Raw genomic sequence first — 18032 nt, forward strand, 5'->3', positions numbered from 1 at the left:
TTCCTTGCCACAGTTGTTAAGTGAATCACTGCAATGATTAAGTCAGACACACGGTTGTTAGCGAATCCGCCTTCTCTATTGACTTTGCTTGTCAGAAGGTCACAAAAGGGGACCCTGCAACCGTCCTAACTACATTCCAGTTGCCCAGTGTCTGAATTTTGATCATGTGACCCTGGGGATGCTGCAACGGTTATAAGTGTGGGAAACCACCATAAGTCACTTTTTCCCCCCCAGGGCTGTTGTAACTTTGAACGATCACTGTAAGTCAAGGACTGCCTGTATTATTTTTTTTATAAGGCTACAGTCATCTTATACATCTAGTCCCCGACTTAGAACCATTTGCTCAGCGACATTTCCAAGTTACAACAGCACTGAAAGAAAGTGACCTGACCAATTCTCACGCTTACGATTTTCGCAGTCCGTCCCGTGATCAAAAGTCAGGCAATTTGTCAACCAACATGTATTGATCATAGTTGTAGCATTCCATCATTTGCGACCATCCCAGCAGGCTTCCGGCGAACAAAGTCAATGGGGAAAGCTGGATTGACTTAATGACTGTCAAAGGTCACTTAGTAGCTGCAGCGATCTGCTTAGCAACCATCGCAAATTGAGGCGTGACTCACTCAAAACCGCAATGGAAATTCTAGCCGCAATTGTGGTCATGAGGACTACCTGAGATGTTTTTTTCAAATTACCTTCCTGCTTCGGACTCAGATTTCTCTGAGCCTCAGCTGAGAGTTTGCCCTCACCTGTAATTTGAAAAGCGTGCAGATCTTCTTGAATTCCATTTTCATTTTCCACTTTGGCCACCTGCAATTCTGTCAGGGGTAGCAAACCCTGCAGGAGAATAAAAAGGCAGTTGTTAACCTCATTCCCCCTTGTCCAATCTTGATTAAGGCACTCTTCATGTCTGGATATCAAGCTATAGTTTAATGGCAATGAAAAGAACCTCAGACTTTATCTAAGGGTGGATCCGACTTAAGAGGAGAAGGCGTCCGAGTGGGCAGTTTTTCCCCCCTAAAATGGGTGGATGGGGACCCCACGCACGGGGGGAAACACGCAGCCAAGAGGCTGCGGAAGTGTTAAAATTTAACTTTCAAAACTACCCTAGCAAAGCATCAACAACAGAAACATTTCATCATATAGCCTGTGTCATTCAATGATTCACAGGCAATGAAACTGCAGCTGTTTTTCACCCTGTCTGATCTTGGGTTACACACCTTTAAGGAGGAATTGGCAAGCACATTTTGGAAAGAGAGGTAAATTGGATCAAGAAAGAGACAGCAAGGGAGCAGAACTCAGCCAAATGGGGATCCAGTACTGAGAATCACCAGGATGAGAGAGAGAGAGAGAGAGAGAGAGAGAGAGAGAGAGAGAGAGAGAGAGAGAGAGGAGGGAGGGAGGGAGGGAGGGAGGGAGGGAGGGAGGGAGGGAGGGAGGGAGAGAGAGAGAGAGAGAGAGAGAGAGAGAGAGAGAGGGAGGGAGGGAGGGAGGGAGGGAGGGAGGGAGGGAGAGAGAGAGAGAGAGTGAGTGTTGGGGTTTTTCTAATGGGAAAATTTCCACGATGTGCCTGGAAATGCTAAGAATGGAACGTGGAAACAAGACGTGGCTGTTGTTTCTAATCACCGATAACCAAATCCTCATTTACCTGATACTTGTGTCCATTGGGGCCAAGGGACTGAAAATAGAGGAATTTTTCAAAAAGCTCCAGATAGCAGTCATTTGCTTCCTGTCAAAGAAAAGACATGGAAACCTTTTTATTCATTTGAGTCGATCTTCGGGGTGCTTGCGCAGGACAAAGACGAACAACTGAAGGACGTAAAAAGCAAATAATGGGTACCAAACGCGCTGACCCAGAAGCCTTCAGAAGCGTCAAGCATTTGAAAGGGGTTTTCACCTGGCAGTGCTGAAACTGAAATTTGAGTTTGGAGTAGTGGATTATTTTTCCCAGATTCCGGACCACCGTTCTCCTCCGTCCTTTCTTGAATAGGCTGGGGAACCGCTGGTCAAAATTCTCTTTTTCATTCTCTTGGCTGACAAAGTTCTGTACCAAAAAAAGAAAAATCCTCTTAGAAAAGGGAAGGAAGGAAGGAAGGAAGGAAGGAAGGAAGGAAGGAAGGAAGGAAGGAAGGAAGGAAGGAAGGAAGGAAGGAAGGAAGGAAGGAAGGAAGGAAGGAAAAAGGAAGGAAGGAGGCTTCCCACAACAAATGGATTTGTCACACTAGTATCAAGGGAATATATATGGGTGTTTGTATGTGTGTGTGTGTGTATGTGTGTGTTTGTCTGTCTACGTACACACACACACACACACACACTAAATATACTGTACTTCTTATCATCAGCATTACCAAGATAATCCAAAGGGAAATATTACCCCTCTTTGCACAATTTCCCTGGCTTAAAACGCCATTTCTTTTATCCAAAGACCAAAGGGCAGAGACGCATTTCCCTTCCCCAAAAGCCCTTCTGGCAGAAACACTTCTCTTCCTGCCCAGATTCACACCGCCCAAAAGCAATTTTTCCAAGATCAAAATGTTGGCAACTCTAACTTCAGCCGAGATGCCGTTCCCAAAAGGTCAGATGTCCACAGAAAAAGCATTTGTTGATGGATCTCCCTGCCAGCTGAAGATTTTAAGATTTTTATAACGGCATCTTTGCCATTTGCCCAACCGTTCAGTTGTTGACTCCTCAACAATAGCTTTAGTCTCTTCTTTATTGGGATTAATTAGACTCACTCTCTTAATTTCACTCTAAATGAAAAGTTACCGGCCCAGGAAGAGTCAAAATTAGTCCTCATCCAAGTAATTTTGCAAACTCAGCTGCTTTTAGTTGTGGGCAGTTTTGATTTCCCCCCCCAATACACACACACTATAAACATTGTTAGAAAGCCTATAACATTCACCTATTTGTTTATGCTTCCGTATCTCTGCAAAAAATGTTTCTCCCAAACCTCTGTTGTTTAGTTTCCCCCCAATGCCAGTTTTTTCTGCTTAATTCCTGCAGCAATTTTATGCTTCAGATCAACATCGCTTGATATAAGAAAGCTCCTTCCAAGGCTAAATTCTTTATTTCCTCATTAAGGTGTATCCTAACATCCTGGGGCAAAGAAAAAATACTTTTTTTTGTTTTGTTTTCAGAGATAAGATAGGCTGAAGGGAGGTTGAGTTAAGCGTCAGGCCTGCTGCATTCTTAAGCCACAACTTTTTAAACTTCGGCCTTCTTGATTAAACGGTGAAGCCCTCCAACCCGTTTATCTCAGCTGGGAAAGTTTAAATCCCAGCCCGAAAAATGTACAAAAAATGTACTGATATGACTGGGAACTGAGTTGAATTAATGGACCCTGGATTGCATCCAGAGCGTTTCCATTGATCTGAAGCCCAGCGCAAGAGCAACAAAAGATAATTAGGGGGCTGGAGGCTAAAACATAGGAAGAACGATTGCAGGAATTGGATAGGTCTAGTCTAGTGAAAAGAAGGATTAGGGGGGACACGATAGCAGTCTTCCAACATTTGAGGGGCTGCCCCAAAGAAGGGAAGTGGTGGCTCATGGGACATGGTGGCTCAGTGGGTTAGGACGCTGAGCTTGTCGATCGGAAGGTCGGCAGTTGGGCGGGTCGAATCCCGAGTGCCGCATAGCAGAGTGAGCGCCTGTTACGCGTCCCAGCTTCTGCCAACCTAGCAGTTCGAAAGCACATAAAAATGCAAGTAGAAAAATAGGGACCACTCCGGTGGGAAGGTCACAGCGTTCTGTGCGCCTTTGGCGTCTAGTCATGCCGGCCACATGACCACGTTGACGTCCTCGGACAAACGCTGTCTCTTCAGCTTTGAAACGGAGATGAGCACCGGCCCCTAGAGTCAGAAACGACTAGCACGCGTGTGCGGGGGAACCTTTACCTTTACCTTTTACCCAAAGAAGAGGTGATCAGCCAATTCTGCAAAGCAGCCAAAGGCAGGAGAAGAAGCAAGGGATGGAAACTAACCAAGGAGAGAAGCAACCTGGAACTAAGGAGAAACTTCCTGACAGTTAAAACAATTAATCAGTGGAACAACTTGCCTCCGGAAGTTGTGAATGCTCCAACACTGGAAGTTTTAAAGAAGAGATTGGACAACCGTTTGTCTGAAATGGAACAGGGGATTCTACCTAACCCGCTACTTTTTAAAAAACATGGGGGGTGGGGGGAAAGTAAACTCAACCATACTTTACAAAGTCCTACATGGCCAAGATTTTATCTTCCAGAAAAAAAAGTTTGCCGAGGTTTAGTCGTGCTTCAGTAATGCAGATAATATACAATTTACAGGTGGTCCTTGACCCACAACGGCTGGCTTAGTGACCACTTGAAGTGTAGCGGCCCTGAAAAGAGTGACTTACGACCGTTTTTCACACTCAGGACCGTCGCAGCATCCCCAGGGCCACGTGCTCAAAATTCAGATGCTCGGCAACTGGCATGTACTGATGCTGGTTTGCAGCGTCCCCGGGATCACGTGATCCCCTTTTGCGACCTTCTCACAAGCAAAGCCGGACTCACTTAGCGACCGTGTGACTCACTTAACAACCACAGCGATTCACTTAACAACGGTGGCAAGAAAGGTTGTAAAATGGGGCAAAACTCACTTAACAACTGTCTTGCTTAGCGACAGAAATGTCGGGCTCAGCTGAGATCAACCTGTACAGATTTCTGATTTTTTTTTTAATTTATTTTGCCTGCAGATAGAGAAACAAACTCCGGCGTCTCTTTCAGCCACACGCATGTCTCATTGTCCTCTCCCCCTCGCCCCCACCCACCCCACCCCCCACCCCGGTCCTTGATTCCAGTGAAACAGACCGGGTTGGTTTCTCCAGCCGTACCCAAAATAACCGAAAACAAACCCTCCCATAATTAGCAAGGGAAGTGCCTCTCCCAGCTGTCTTCACTCTTTTCCCATCACAAGGCCGACTTGCCCGTGGCCATGGACTAAATCCGAGCGCCAAAAATGTGCAGTGATCAGGTGGCAGGCAGAAAAATCACCATCTGGGCAGCATAAAGCAGTCCAAATTCACACGTTCGCACATCTTTTTGAGACAGAGCAGATATTTAGAATAGAATAGAATAGAATAGAATAGAATAGAATAGAATAGAATAGAATAGAATAGAATAGAATAGAATAGAATAGAATGGAATGGAATGGAATGGAATGGAATGGAATGGAATGGAATGGAATGGAATAGAAATTATGGAATGGAATGGAATGGAATGGAATGGAATGGAATGGAATGGAATAGAATAGAATAGAATAGAATAGAATAGAATAGAATAGAATAGAATAGAATAGAATGGAATGGAATGGAATGGAATGGAATAGAAATTATGGAATGGAATGGAATGGAATGGAATGGAATGGAATAGAATAGAATAGAATAGAATAGAATAGAATAGAATAGAATAGAATAGAATAGAATAGAATAGAATAGAATAGAAGCAGAATAGAATAGAATAGAATAGAATAGAATAGAATAGAATAGAATAGAATAGAATAGAATAGAATAGAATAGAAATTATGGAATGGAATGGAATGGAATGGAATGGAATGGAATGGAATGGAATGGAATGGAATGGAATAGAATAGAATAGAATAGAATAGAATAGAATAGAATAGAATAGAATAGGAGCTGGAAGGGACCTTGGAGGTTATCTAGTCCAACCCCCTGCTCAGGCAGGAAACCCTATACCATTTCAGACAAATGGCTGTCCAGTCTCCTCTTAAAAACTCCCAGTGTTGGAACATTCACAACTTCTGGAGGCAAGTAGTTCCACTGATTAACTGTTCTGTCAGGAAAGTTTTCATGTCCTTTTTATATTACTTTAATTCTTGACTGGGAGCCAGCCAGAGTTTATTATAAGACGGGCAGCTGTATAAATGCTTTAAATAAATAAATAAATTTGGTTTAAGCCGGTGTTTCCCAAACTTTTTAAAACGCCCTTTTGTACTCGCTGCACAGAAAAACACACGGCTTCGTGTGTCAAACGGAAAGAAAAACCACTTTTATACAGTTTCGGGGATATGGGAATCCAGCTGTTATGTGCATTGAGCAGATCACTAAAAATGAGGTTTTTCCTTATTTTTTTCAAGACGCTCTGTGGGAAATCCTTGCTAGTGGAACGTATCCCGTAGGCTAACCACAGACACTAGAAACGTTTAACCTAAAAAAAGTTTTATTTCTAATTGCAAAGGATAAGCCATTAATTATAACAGTGAGTGCCACTTTCCCTACTGGAGGAAGCCTTTAATTACAATCTGTACTCTAACTTAAAAGGTTCACATGACTGCAAATGCATCTGTCAGGTCTCCAAATTCTAGGACAGCTATAAAGCACGAGTACCTGTTCTAAGTCGAGAACTGCCCGTATAGGGGAAGAAGGCCAATTTGAAAGAAAAGAAGGCAGAACAGGGAATCCTACAGAGGTATAACAGACCACCTCTTCAAGTAGGAAATTTTGTAGCTGGCAGAATTGTAACAGGATGCATTTCTTTGGGACTCAAGAGAATCTCCGTGCAAACTTAGGCACACAATTCGGCAACAAGGCTGCTTTTTCAATGCCCTGTCATTCATCCCCTCCCTCTTTTGCATCCAGTGTTGCATTTAGCAACCTGCATAATGCATTGGTGCCTCACCGGGCAAATAACTCCAGATTTTGCTAGCAGAAGGAACATGGAAAGGAATGGCTGAGAATCTTCTTTCTCTCTCTCTCTCTTCCCCTTCCATTTTCTCTGACACCACCCTTTCAATACATCATCAAGGACAGGCACACCTCCACCTTTAATTAGACAGCTTTTCTCCTTTGAATGGCAACCAGACTTTCGTCTTTCTCAGGTTCCCAGGCTCCCGAGCTGGTAAAATTCAGCATAGACCTGCTTGAGCTAATGCGTGAAGCAACATCATCCTATTAGCTCAACTAAACCTGGTTGGGCAGGATTGAAATGATGGATTATGTCCCGGTGCGAAATCCAGAAATCCAATTAAAGAGTTTGCCGAGTAAATTTTCTATTTTGCATTTCGTGTTCGCCCACAAGTTTGAGGGTTTGCTGGAAAGAGATGGAATTAATTATTATTATTATGTTTTTTTAAAAAAAAAATCCCATAGAGCTGTTCTTTTCCTTTAAATGCCTCCTGGTTGTGAGGACGCCAGCCGTGCCCCCAAACTGGGGCGGGGGGGGGACGATACCCACACACCAGCCTCTTTCCATATGATCATGAGGTCAGCATGACTCATTCTGAAAAGAAACCTCACCTGTTGTTGAGCCAAAACACTACTTTGGTGTGGGATTTTATACGCCTGCAGAAGGGGAGGGCACCTCTGTCTCCTAGACCAAAAGCAGCCCTGCAAGGTATGCCATGGGGCACCTCAAACGCCATTTTTCCACAGTAATTTCATGCTATTAAAGGTTTTCAGAGAGAGAGAGAGAGAGAGAGAGAGAGAGAGAGAGAGAGAGAGAGAGAGAGAGAGAGAGAGAGAGAGAGAGAGAGAGAGAGAGAGAGAGAGATGGGGTGGGGGGAAGGACTCATCAATCTCAGCTTGGGCTCCGTTGTGATTTTAGAAAGAACACAGAGACATATATTTTTTTCCCAAATCAAAATCAACACTCCAGGCAATTCCCACCCCAATATAGAAGGCGAATTATGAACAAATTATTCCGTCTTCATTGCAATGCAGGTAAATGCTTAAAACCACAACCAAGGCCAAAACTTTCCATTGCTAAGCGAGACAGCTATTAACAACCGTGTTACGAACTTAGCCACGGCAGGGATCCTGCAGTTAACCACAAGAAAGGTCGGTCGTAAAACGGAACAAAAGCTCACTTAGCAACTGGCAAGAAAGGTCGTAAAACGGAACAAAAGCTCACTTAGCAACTGTCTCCCTTGGCCACAGAGACTCTGGGCTCAACTGTGGCCGTAAACCTGTAAAACCCATCTGATTTAATGCTACCTAACATTTGTAGTTTGTGCAAATAATCCCAACAAAGCAAACACAGCCGGCACATGTGTCCAGGGAGGCAGGGAATTTTTCCACCCAGAATTTAAGCTGTCCTGATTTGGTTGGGCAAGAAGACCTGAAAACGGGACTTTAGCTTCACCTCCTCCGAGCATTTCCTCGCTTTATTATCAGAACGGAGAGCCAAGAATAGAAAAGGGATTTTCCAGTATCGGTTAGGTCTATTTATCCACCCTGCGGGCTTTAATGATGGCAAATTATTCACATCATTGGTGCCTAAGAGGGGAAGGCTGTGTTGAAGCGGGCACCCCACACTCTCGCTATTCCATGCGGGACAGCAAAGCAGGCCTGCAACTACAAATCCCATCCTCCCTTCCTGCCAGGGGGAATTGCAGCCCCCACATTCCTGGCCTCTCTCTACCCTGGGGTATGTCTGTGTGTCTCTGTGTGTGTGTGTGTGTGTGTGTGTGTGTGTGTGTGTGTGTGTGTCAAACCTTGCAAAGCATCTTCCTCCTTGCTTTCTCTGCAGCAAAAGCAAGAAAATAAATCCGCTGTCGATTTTTAAAATCACATTTCACTGGGATTTGCAGAGCCAAGAAGAAAAGAAAAAAAGAAGGCAGCTCGTTCCATTTGCACGTGCTGCTAGGGTGGTTCCCCCCCACACACACACACACACACTGTGGTGTGTTTTTCATTTGGTTTCTCTTCCCAAAATTGGCTTTCTCAGCTGACCAGGTGCGATTTGCAGGGACATGTTCGGCTTCGTTCGTTCGGCGTGTGAAGGTGAGGCAAGTTAAAAGTTAAACTCCAGGAAAGGAATGCGATAGTGACGGAGGGCTTAATCACTGGGAATTGGGGGCCGGGCGAGGTGGATGTCACCTTTGGATGGGGTTGTTGCGTCATAAATGAAGAAGATGGGGAAATAATTAAATAATCAAAGGAAAGGAAGATACTGTGGTTTGTTGGGTGTTTCCCCTGAGTATTTCTGATTCAGGATGCGCGAATCAAGACGAGGTTGTTTGGGATCACCAGCTGCAGGTTTAAACTTCTTACCTTGCAGATTTTATATCTTTTTTTTTAAAAAAAAATCCTCTCCAGCCATTTGAGAGAGTATAGCCAATTGCATTCGTATCCATGATGGTAGTTCATAAAGATTCATAGGTATAAATTGAAATAGATATTCTTTCCCACGGCAAAAAAAAGAGAAGAAGTAGAGAGAGAGTTAAATTGATTGTTTTACCCATAGGAAAGAACATACTTAATTTTGTTTTTAATTTGGACATCGCTTCTGATTTTTATGCTTGTGATGGAAAGACGCAAGATATGATTTTGCTTTGCTGATTATTGTGGTGATAGAAATGGCTGCTATATAATAATAATAAAGTTGGAAGGGACTTTGGAGGTCAACTAGTCCAACCCCCTGCTCAGGCAGGAAACCCTATACCATTTCAGACAAATGGCTGTCCAGTCCACAATATATTATTATGTAAAAGTATAAAGTTGAGGTTGTAATGTTATTATCTTCTGCTGGGCTAAAGAGAGTGGAAAATCAATGCCTCTTTTTTTCCTTCCTTTTTCCCCTTTCCCCCCACACTTTCCTTTTCCTTCACGTTTCCCACTGTTTTTATTTTCTTTGTAACTTTTATTCCGATAAACTAATACAATTTTCATGCAAGTAGTCCTCGACTTATAACTATTCGTTTAGTGGCCAGTTGAACTGAAAAAAAAGACTTATATTTTGAGTGATCCCCATCACAGCATCCCCATGCTCACATAATCAATATTTCGGCACTTGACAACCAGCTTGTATTTACAACAGACGTTGCGTATCGGGGTTGTGTAATCGCCATTTGAGACCTTCCCAGCCAGCTTCCCAAAAGCCAAGTCAATAAGAGAAATCAGATTCGCTTACCGATCTTATTTTACTTAGCAACTGCAGGGTTCAAGTTCAAGTCAGTTTCTTACAGTCAAAGACCAGAGACCAGAACAAATTAAAAACACTCAAGGAATATCAGGTAAAAAAGAATAATCCCAAATAAAATAATAAATAACGGGTAAAAGCTGTATTAAAGTCACAATCTGGCATACAATCTATCAGTTACACATGAGCGAAACTCAGCGCGGCCTAGCTAGACTATAATATCAATACTTAAGCTGTGAGACCCCTGGGCATCAAATACTAAAATGCAAAAGAACGGTAACGCAAAAGGGTTTGCTGGGTTAGTTGTGTAAAATGGCCATGGTGGATTAATCACGTCTTTTGTCATTTGCCACTTTAAGATGGGTGGACTTCAACTGCCTATAGCTTGGCTGGGGGATTCTGGGAGTTGAAGTCCACCCGTCTTAAAAGATTGGAAAACGCTGCTTTAAAATAACAGTATGTATTGCTTCTAACAAGCTGGGAAAGCTTCATCTGCAGCCCGGCATTAAATGAGACAAACTAATCCATAAAATGTTTTTTGTGTGTGTGTGCCTTGGGCAAAGAACGCTGACTCTACAGATCAGGCAAGGAGGTATTTTGTGTCGCCACCCAGGCAAAAGCCCAGCGTGAGAACCAGGAAGCAGGGTGCTGGTCTCAATTCTGAATTTTAGTTTTAAGAGGCGGATTGTAGGCTGGCTCATTTGTATAAGTATAGTTTCAGGATTAGAGCTGAGGTTGTGCCTCTGCTACGCCTTGTGTGGGCAGCAATTGGGCTGCACTTTCTCTGGGAAATTACAGTAAATAGGGGAGAGGAAAGTTGTCTATGGGTGCACTTTTCTTTTCTTTTCTTTCTTTCTTTCTTTTTCTTTCTCTTTCTCTCATTTCTTTTTCTTTTTCTTTCTCTTTCTTTCTCTTTTTCTCTTTCTATCTTTTTTCTTTCTGTCTTTCGTTCTATCTCTTTTCTTTCTTTCTTTCTCTCTTTTCTCTCTCTCTCTCTCTTTTCTTTCTTTCTTTCTTTCTCTCTCTCTCTCTCTCTCTCTTTTCCCAACATTTCAAAAATGGCCACTGGAGATAAGAAAAGATTTTTGGGGAGGTCGTCAAGAAGTAAAAACAATCAAGTTTTTCAGGGTTTATACCTCTGAGGCCATAGCAAGAGTTTTTCCCCATTCTTGTGACCTCCAAATGGTAAGAAATACAGGTCCCATCATCCTCTGCCACAGGCTGTCTGGAAACGATGGGTGCTGAATTCTAAAGCAGCCCACCTTCCATTGGCACCATATTGGGCAGGGACCAGCACACTGCAGGCGAAGGAGGAGGGGAGACTTACACACCCTCCCCACACAATGACTTACCTTTGCAGGAATATATTGGAGAATTTTGTCCGAAGTCACATCTCTCTCCTGCTCCGCCTCAAACCCAAAGAGGCCAGCCAGCTTTTTCTTGCTCTCTTGTCTGAAAGGCAATAAAAGAGGGCCACAAAAACATCAAGGCCAGCAAACAAAGGGAATCAGGAAGGCGTAGGGGAAAGAGCAATTTATTTTATCACCAGGACCATCAATGTTTGAAACTCACCAGCCGTCAAAAATGCGGAAAAGGGAATGAGGAACATTGCCCCAGCTTTGCTTTATGGTCTGGTTGAACTGCAGAAAGTCTAGCCAGTTTGAGGAAGGAAGGAAGGAAGGAAGGAAGGAAGGAAGGAAGGAAGGAAGGAAGGAAGGAAGGAAGGAAGGAAGGAAGGAAGGAAGGAAGGAAGGTCCTAAGACAAAGTTGTGACATTGGTCTCAGGGAAGAACCATAACCTAATTATTGCATACATTGTAATAGGCCGAGTTTGCATAATATACGTTTCCTTCTTACTGAATTAACCTACATTCTGGATTTGTACCAGCTCGCTCAAACATAAAACCCAACAAGGCCAACTTATATACCTCAATTAAAGTGAAAACTAACCAGCTTTAAGCCTATACTGTGTTTTTACCCAACCTAAATATGGGCCTGGTGCAAATCTGTGTCTAAAATATAAACATTCCTGTAGGCAAATCTTACTGCTCTCCCCACCAGGTAGATCCTGACGTAGTTTAATGCCTGAATCCAGACCAGGTAGGCTGATAACTAATAAGCAGCAACATAAAAAGGCTCTTCACCCCATATTCTAACTGCCAACATTAAAATCAGTGTCACGGCAAACTTCAAGTGGCACATTTGTTTGATATGGCCCACATTCCACCATAGGTGGTAGATGTGGCGTCTTTGGTCCTTCCAAAAAATGCTATCTCTAAGGTGTAATTTTTTAACTACTACAGTATGGGAAAGAGAAAAACACACTACATGCCATATATTGACAGTGATCAGATCCAGGTTGCCTAAATCCCATCGACCACTAGGGGGCAGCAAAACCTTGGTTTGTTTTGTCCCCTAGTGGTTACTGAGATTTTGGCAACCCAGAACTGAGACTGTTATTAAATCACAACAGGCATTGCAATTATCAAGTATAATTTAGAGCAATGGGCTTTCTATTAACATTATGAATAATTATATTTAAGCACTCCTCTTTGTTCTTAGTAGGAGTCCATTTCAGATGATAGTGGCGGGATTAAAAAAAGTATTATCTCCCACTCATTTGAGATCAGGGGAAGATTTTAAATCTTGAGATTCAAGAAGCTGACCACATCTAAAAGACTTCAGGCTTCCAATCGATTCTTATCAGTCTGTGTCAATCTTTCCTAGCCCATCAGAAAGAATAAAAACTCAAGCTACACAACCAAAACATTAACAAAACAAAATGAGCCAACTTTCGGTATGATGTCATTTCATTTCCCTAACCAGTTTACCAAAGAACACAGGGAGAGATGGCTAATATTTACAAACAAAACAAAAGTAACACAAATGCAGCCAACTAATTGATTGGGAAAGGAATTCTGACACACACAGACACACACAAACAATTTCCCATGTTGCCTGTGTCTGTAATTTTAGCAAATTTGGGGAACAGGTCCCACTGCCAGTTTGGCAAAAAAAAAAAAAAAAGGGCTGTCCTCGTTTCAATCTCACTTGAAAGCAGTGCTGCTTTCCTTTGAACAAGTTTCACAATTCCTCGTGGCAGTGTCACAAAAATAAACAAGCCTCCATGGCTTGCAACTGAGCAGGGTGCAATTTAAACGGGGTCTTGTGTCCGGGTGCAATTTTTTTTAAGCACAATCATGCAGCCTGTGAATTGCACATTTTTTGCAATCAGGAACATGTGATGGTGAAATATTTTCCAATGCCCACCGCCAAATCTACTCCGTACTGTCCTTTAAAAGCAGTGGCGTGCCTACACACACACACACACACACACACACACACAGAGAGAGAGAGAGAGAGAGAGAGAGCCCAGGTGTCTGATTACTTAGCTGTCTAACAATTTGAAGCTGACACTTACTCCCCTTGGCGTAGCTGGAGGGGGGTGGGTGGAGATTCGACCATCCATAATGTTCAAATTCGATGTCCTGTTAGCCATTTTATACTAGCCATGAGTTGGGCTAGCTGGGGACGATGAAACTTGTAGTCTGACCTCTCTGGGGGAGCAAAGCAACAGGAAGGCCTAATGACAACTGATAAGTTTTGCAGGGGTTCAGCGGACCAAGCTAGTTTTTGTTAAAGCAAAAATAAAAAAATAAAAATAAAATGGCTCTTTTAACTAAAGACACTGTGTGATGTTTGCCAAGACAGAACAGGGACCAGTGGATGGACATGGACAAGCTTCAAACTGCACCAGGCTCCCCACTTTCACTCAGTCCCCAGTGCAATTAAATTAGTCAGGTCTGGCAATGAATATGCAGGTTTTTCCCACGCCGCCGTGCAAAGTTAAAACAAAAAAAAAACCCACTACGAAACAATAATTATTACATTTACAAGCCACCCAACGTCCAGCGATTTGAGGCGGTGATTCAGAGTACAACTTTGCAGATGTGCACACAGACACACACAAAAACCGTCCGCTTAAAAGGGAAGGGAAGAGCCACACACTTTTTCAAGATTTCTGGAATGCTTCATCTTTCATCTTCTACAGATTTTATTTTGGGGACCTCCCCCCCCTCCACACACACACACACACACACACACACCGCTAATGCAATTCTGAATTTCCTAGCCATTGTGGGAAATATTTAGGATTGTAAATAACTTAGAAGGATCTGGGAAAGAAAGAGGTGTATTTTTAGCCAGTCTCTAGAAGCCGAGAAAAGACCTTTCACCACAAAACTTCGCATGAACTGGGGGGGTTTTTTCCCCCTACCAAAAAAAAGCACAGTTCAAAACAACCGAACATCTTAGGCAACACAAAAAGCACTTAATAAAGGAATAATTTCCCCCCTGAACACTATGGTACATTTTGAGTTAGCAGGACTCAAAATTTCCCAGCCTTCTTAAAAAAAAACGACTAAAATTAACGCTGTCCAACAGGCAAAGCCACAAAAGTGACAGAAACAAAGAACAGATTAAAAATAAAGCAACTTCCCCCCTTCTTCTTCTTCTTCTTCTTCTTCTTCTTCTTCTTCTTCTTCTTCTTCTTCTTCTTCTTCTTCTTCTTCTTCTTCTTCTTCTTCTTCTTCTTCTTCTTCTTCTTCTTCTTCTTCTTCTTCTTCTCCTTCTCCTTCTCCTTCTCCTTCTTCTCCTTCTCTCTGCGGAAGAAAAATCTCTCTCTCTTTTTTTTTTTTTAAATAAAGAATTTGCAGTCAAACTATGTAGAGCTTGAGCCGAGCACCGCCGGGGATCACACTCTGCAAACATTTGGTAGATATAAATCCTTGGGAAAAATGACACGCGCCGCCGAAACCCTTTGTATAGAAAAAAAACCACCCTAAAACTTCCCGAAAAAGAGCGAAAGAAGAGCTCGAAGGAGGCCAAAAGTGATACTTACTCTTTTTTGATGGAGGGTTTCCTTGAGAAGGAGTATCTGAAGCGGCCGGGCGCTTGGGGGACGCAAGCCATGTTCCCCATCTCCGAAGTTGGGGGGCGAAGAAGAATCCCGGCGTAGCCTGGAAGGAAGAAGGATAAGCAGGAGGCGGACTGTGGGAGCCCCGGGGCGCCCAGTGCGAAACTCAGAAGGGGTGTGTGTGTGTGCGTGTGTGTGTGTGCTTTCTTGCTGTGTGTCATGCAAGGCTTCCTCACTTCCGTCTCCGCGAGAATGATCCCTTTGGGCGTGTGTGCTTGGGAAAGAAACCAGCTTTTTGGCCAAGTGATCCCTTCTGGGTGCTCACTTCCTGAGAACTGAGAGCAGGCACACAGACACACACACACACACACACACACACACACACACACACAGAGGCGCACAAATGAGCGTGCAAACACAGAGGGGGGGAGGAAGGAAGGAAGGAAGGAAGGAAGGAACGGAGGGAGGGAGGGAGGGAGGGAGGAAGGGAAGGAAGGGAGGGAGGGAGGGAGGGAGGGAGGGAGGGAGGGAGGAAGGAAAGGAAGGAAAGAAGGAAGGAAGGAACAGAGGGAGGGAGGGAGGGAGGGAGGGAGGGAGGGAGGGAGGGAGGGAGGGAGGAAGGAAGGAAGGAAAGAAGGAAGGAAGGAAGGAGTTAGACCCTACTGTGTTTGTGCTGTTCCTTGACAAGCAGGGCTGGGCTTGTGTTGCCTTTAAACAGGAGACCACCAGGAGATCCTATCCACAAAGCTGGAGGGGTGTGCCTGTGCATGTGTGGAATCCCAGCAAAAAGGAACTCCAAACCACTTTTATCCCCTTGCCAAAAAACAAAAAAAAATGACACGGATGGGTTCATGAAGTCAAAAGCCAGGCGTGGAAGGAGACTTTATGCTTTGCAGTTTTTTTGGGGGGGGCAGGCGGGAATGGAACGTGGGAAGAAGAAACCGACTTTCACATTGAGCACTCCCAGATGCTGGGGCAGATTGGTGGGGGTTCCAGATGTGCAAGGAAGCCATCTGTCTGTGTGGTGTCTTTTGCACACTCAACACCCTGCCTGTCAGAATGCTTCTTTAAGAATAGGAAGCCCAGAAGGGATAAAAGAAAGGAAAGATAAAAGAAAAAGAAGAGGGGAGTTAAAAGAAGGAAAGGAAAGGAAAAAAGGAAGGAAGGAAACAGAGAGAGAGAAGGAAGGAAAAGTGAATGATAGGGAAAAGGAAAGGAAAGGTCAGCAGAAATGCGGAACAATAATGATAATCCTTCCGGAATTCCAATTCCATTCCTTCCTTGATCGGATAACCTGCAGATAAGTGAAGCCTTCATCCTGTCTCCCAAAAGTTGCTTCTTCTAAGGCTTTGTTGTTGTTGTTGTTAGCTGCGAAGTCGTGTCATCGCGACCCCATGGACAACGTTCCTCCAGGCCTTCCTGTCCTCCGCCATCTTCTGGAGTCCATTTAAGCTCACGCCTACTGCTTCGGTGACTCCATCCAGCCACCTCCTTCTCTGTCGTCCCCTTCTTCTCTTGCCCTCAACCTTTCCCAGCATTGGGCTCTTCTCCAGTGAGTCCTTCCTTCTCATTAGGTGGCCAAAGGATTTGAGTTTCAGCTTCAGGATCTGGCCTTCTAAAGAGCAGTCAGGGTTGATCTCCTCTAGGACTGACCGGTTGGATCGACTTGCAGTCCGAGGGACTCACAGGAGTCTTCTCCAGCACCAGAGTTCAAAGGCCTCCATTCTTTGGCGCTCGGCCTTTCTTAGGGTCTTAATCTTCTAAGGCTAAACTGATCCAAATCATGGTTTGTTGGAGAATTCTGGGAGTTGAAGTCCACACAGCTTAAAATCACCAAAATTGAGAAACACTGCTCTACTCCAATCGGTTCAAAGTTGGGAACCTTTTTAATTTTAAGAACCATGATTGTTTCCTATGACGGGCTTTCTTCCCTCTCTTTTCCAAATGCAAGGTGGTATTTATACTGCCTGGGGGTGGGCAGAAAAATCAGCGCACGATCCATGTCAATCACTCTCAGGCTGTGTCCCAAATTCGGGGTTCCTCTCAATTTCTCTCTCTCTCTCTCTCTCTCTCTCTCTCTCTCTCTCTCTCTCTCTCTCTCTCTCTCTCTCTCTCTCTCTCTCTCTCTCTCTCTCTCTCTCTCTCCTCTTGCAAACTGGTCTGTGGAACTCTAGGCCACAAGATTGCAGCGATAGTTGGAGATAACATTTTGCTTCAAAAGAAATTCTTGCAGAACAGAAAACAAATGGTTACTAAAGAGGTGCTAATATATAGTTGAGAGCCATTTTGATGTCATAGTTAAGGTGTCAGGCTAGAAACTGGGAGATTGGGAATTCTAGTTCTGCCTTGGGCACAAAGCCTGCCTGGGTGACTCTGTCCCAGCCCTAGGAAGAAGGCAATGGCAAACCACTTGTGAAAAACTTTGCCAAGAAAACTCTTGGGACATGTGGGTCTCTGAGAACTGGACACAATGGAACAGAGATAGACAGACAGACAGACGGACGGACGGACAGACAGACAGACAGATGACAGACAGACAGATATGGATGGATGGATGGATGGATGGGTGGGTGGGTGGGTGGATGGATGGGAGAGAGAGTGTGTGTGTATATATGAGAGAGAGAGAGGTGTGAACACAGAGTTAACCATACCTATAGAATAATTCTGATTTAATTTCCTGATGTAATATTTTAAAAGCTGGTCAGAAGCATAAGAGAAATAGAATATCTATCTAATCAGCAGTTTCTACATTTTGGAAAAAGAAATCTAGTCCTACTTACTGCTATCTATCCATTTATCCATCCATCCATCCTATCTATCTGTCTCTGTCTAATCTACCTTATCTGTCTACCCTATCTATCTATCTATCTATCTATCTATCTATCTATCTATCTATCTATCATCTATCTATCTATCTGTCTATCTAATATTTTTGACCTCCACCCAGCAAACATGAGTTTAAGTGAAGGGAAGGAAGAATGCCAAAGCGATTACAACATTTTATCACACCCTGTTTCTTGGTTTGCTTTGAACTTCTGCAAACGGCATCAAAATTCATGCCAGATTGGTGGAGCTGAAACTGAGAATGTTCTGGATTCCCTTTGGGGGGGAGGAGAGGAAAAAAAGAAGCATGTGGACTGTTTCCCGTATTTTCCCACGGTGGAAATTCCGCAGGATCCCCGAGAAAACTAGCCCTGATATTTGACCGTCTTCTGAAACCCACTTTCT

At 43.7% G+C, this 18032-nt stretch overlaps 1 protein-coding gene across 1 annotated transcript in view; it reads right to left on the bottom strand.

The window, feature by feature from the left end:
• Nucleotides 1-14913, bottom strand: part of PLEKHN1 (pleckstrin homology domain containing N1) — a 31434-nt gene extending 16521 nt beyond the window's left edge. Inside the window, exons 1-5 of the mRNA XM_081341082.1 lie at nt 14790-14913; nt 11242-11341; nt 1898-2044; nt 1649-1729; nt 750-837 (exon numbers count right to left, since the gene is read on the bottom strand). Of these exons, the coding sequence (XP_081197208.1) occupies nt 750-837; nt 1649-1729; nt 1898-2044; nt 11242-11341; nt 14790-14869 (496 nt within the window). The 5' untranslated portion in view covers nt 14870-14913. The remainder of the gene's footprint in view (nt 1-749; nt 838-1648; nt 1730-1897; nt 2045-11241; nt 11342-14789) is intronic.
• Nucleotides 14914-18032: the final 3119 nt, after the last annotated feature.

Source organism: Vipera berus (assembly GCF_964194415.1).
Source record: "Vipera berus genome assembly, chromosome: 17".
NCBI classification, from domain to species: Eukaryota; Metazoa; Chordata; class Lepidosauria; order Squamata; family Viperidae; genus Vipera; species Vipera berus.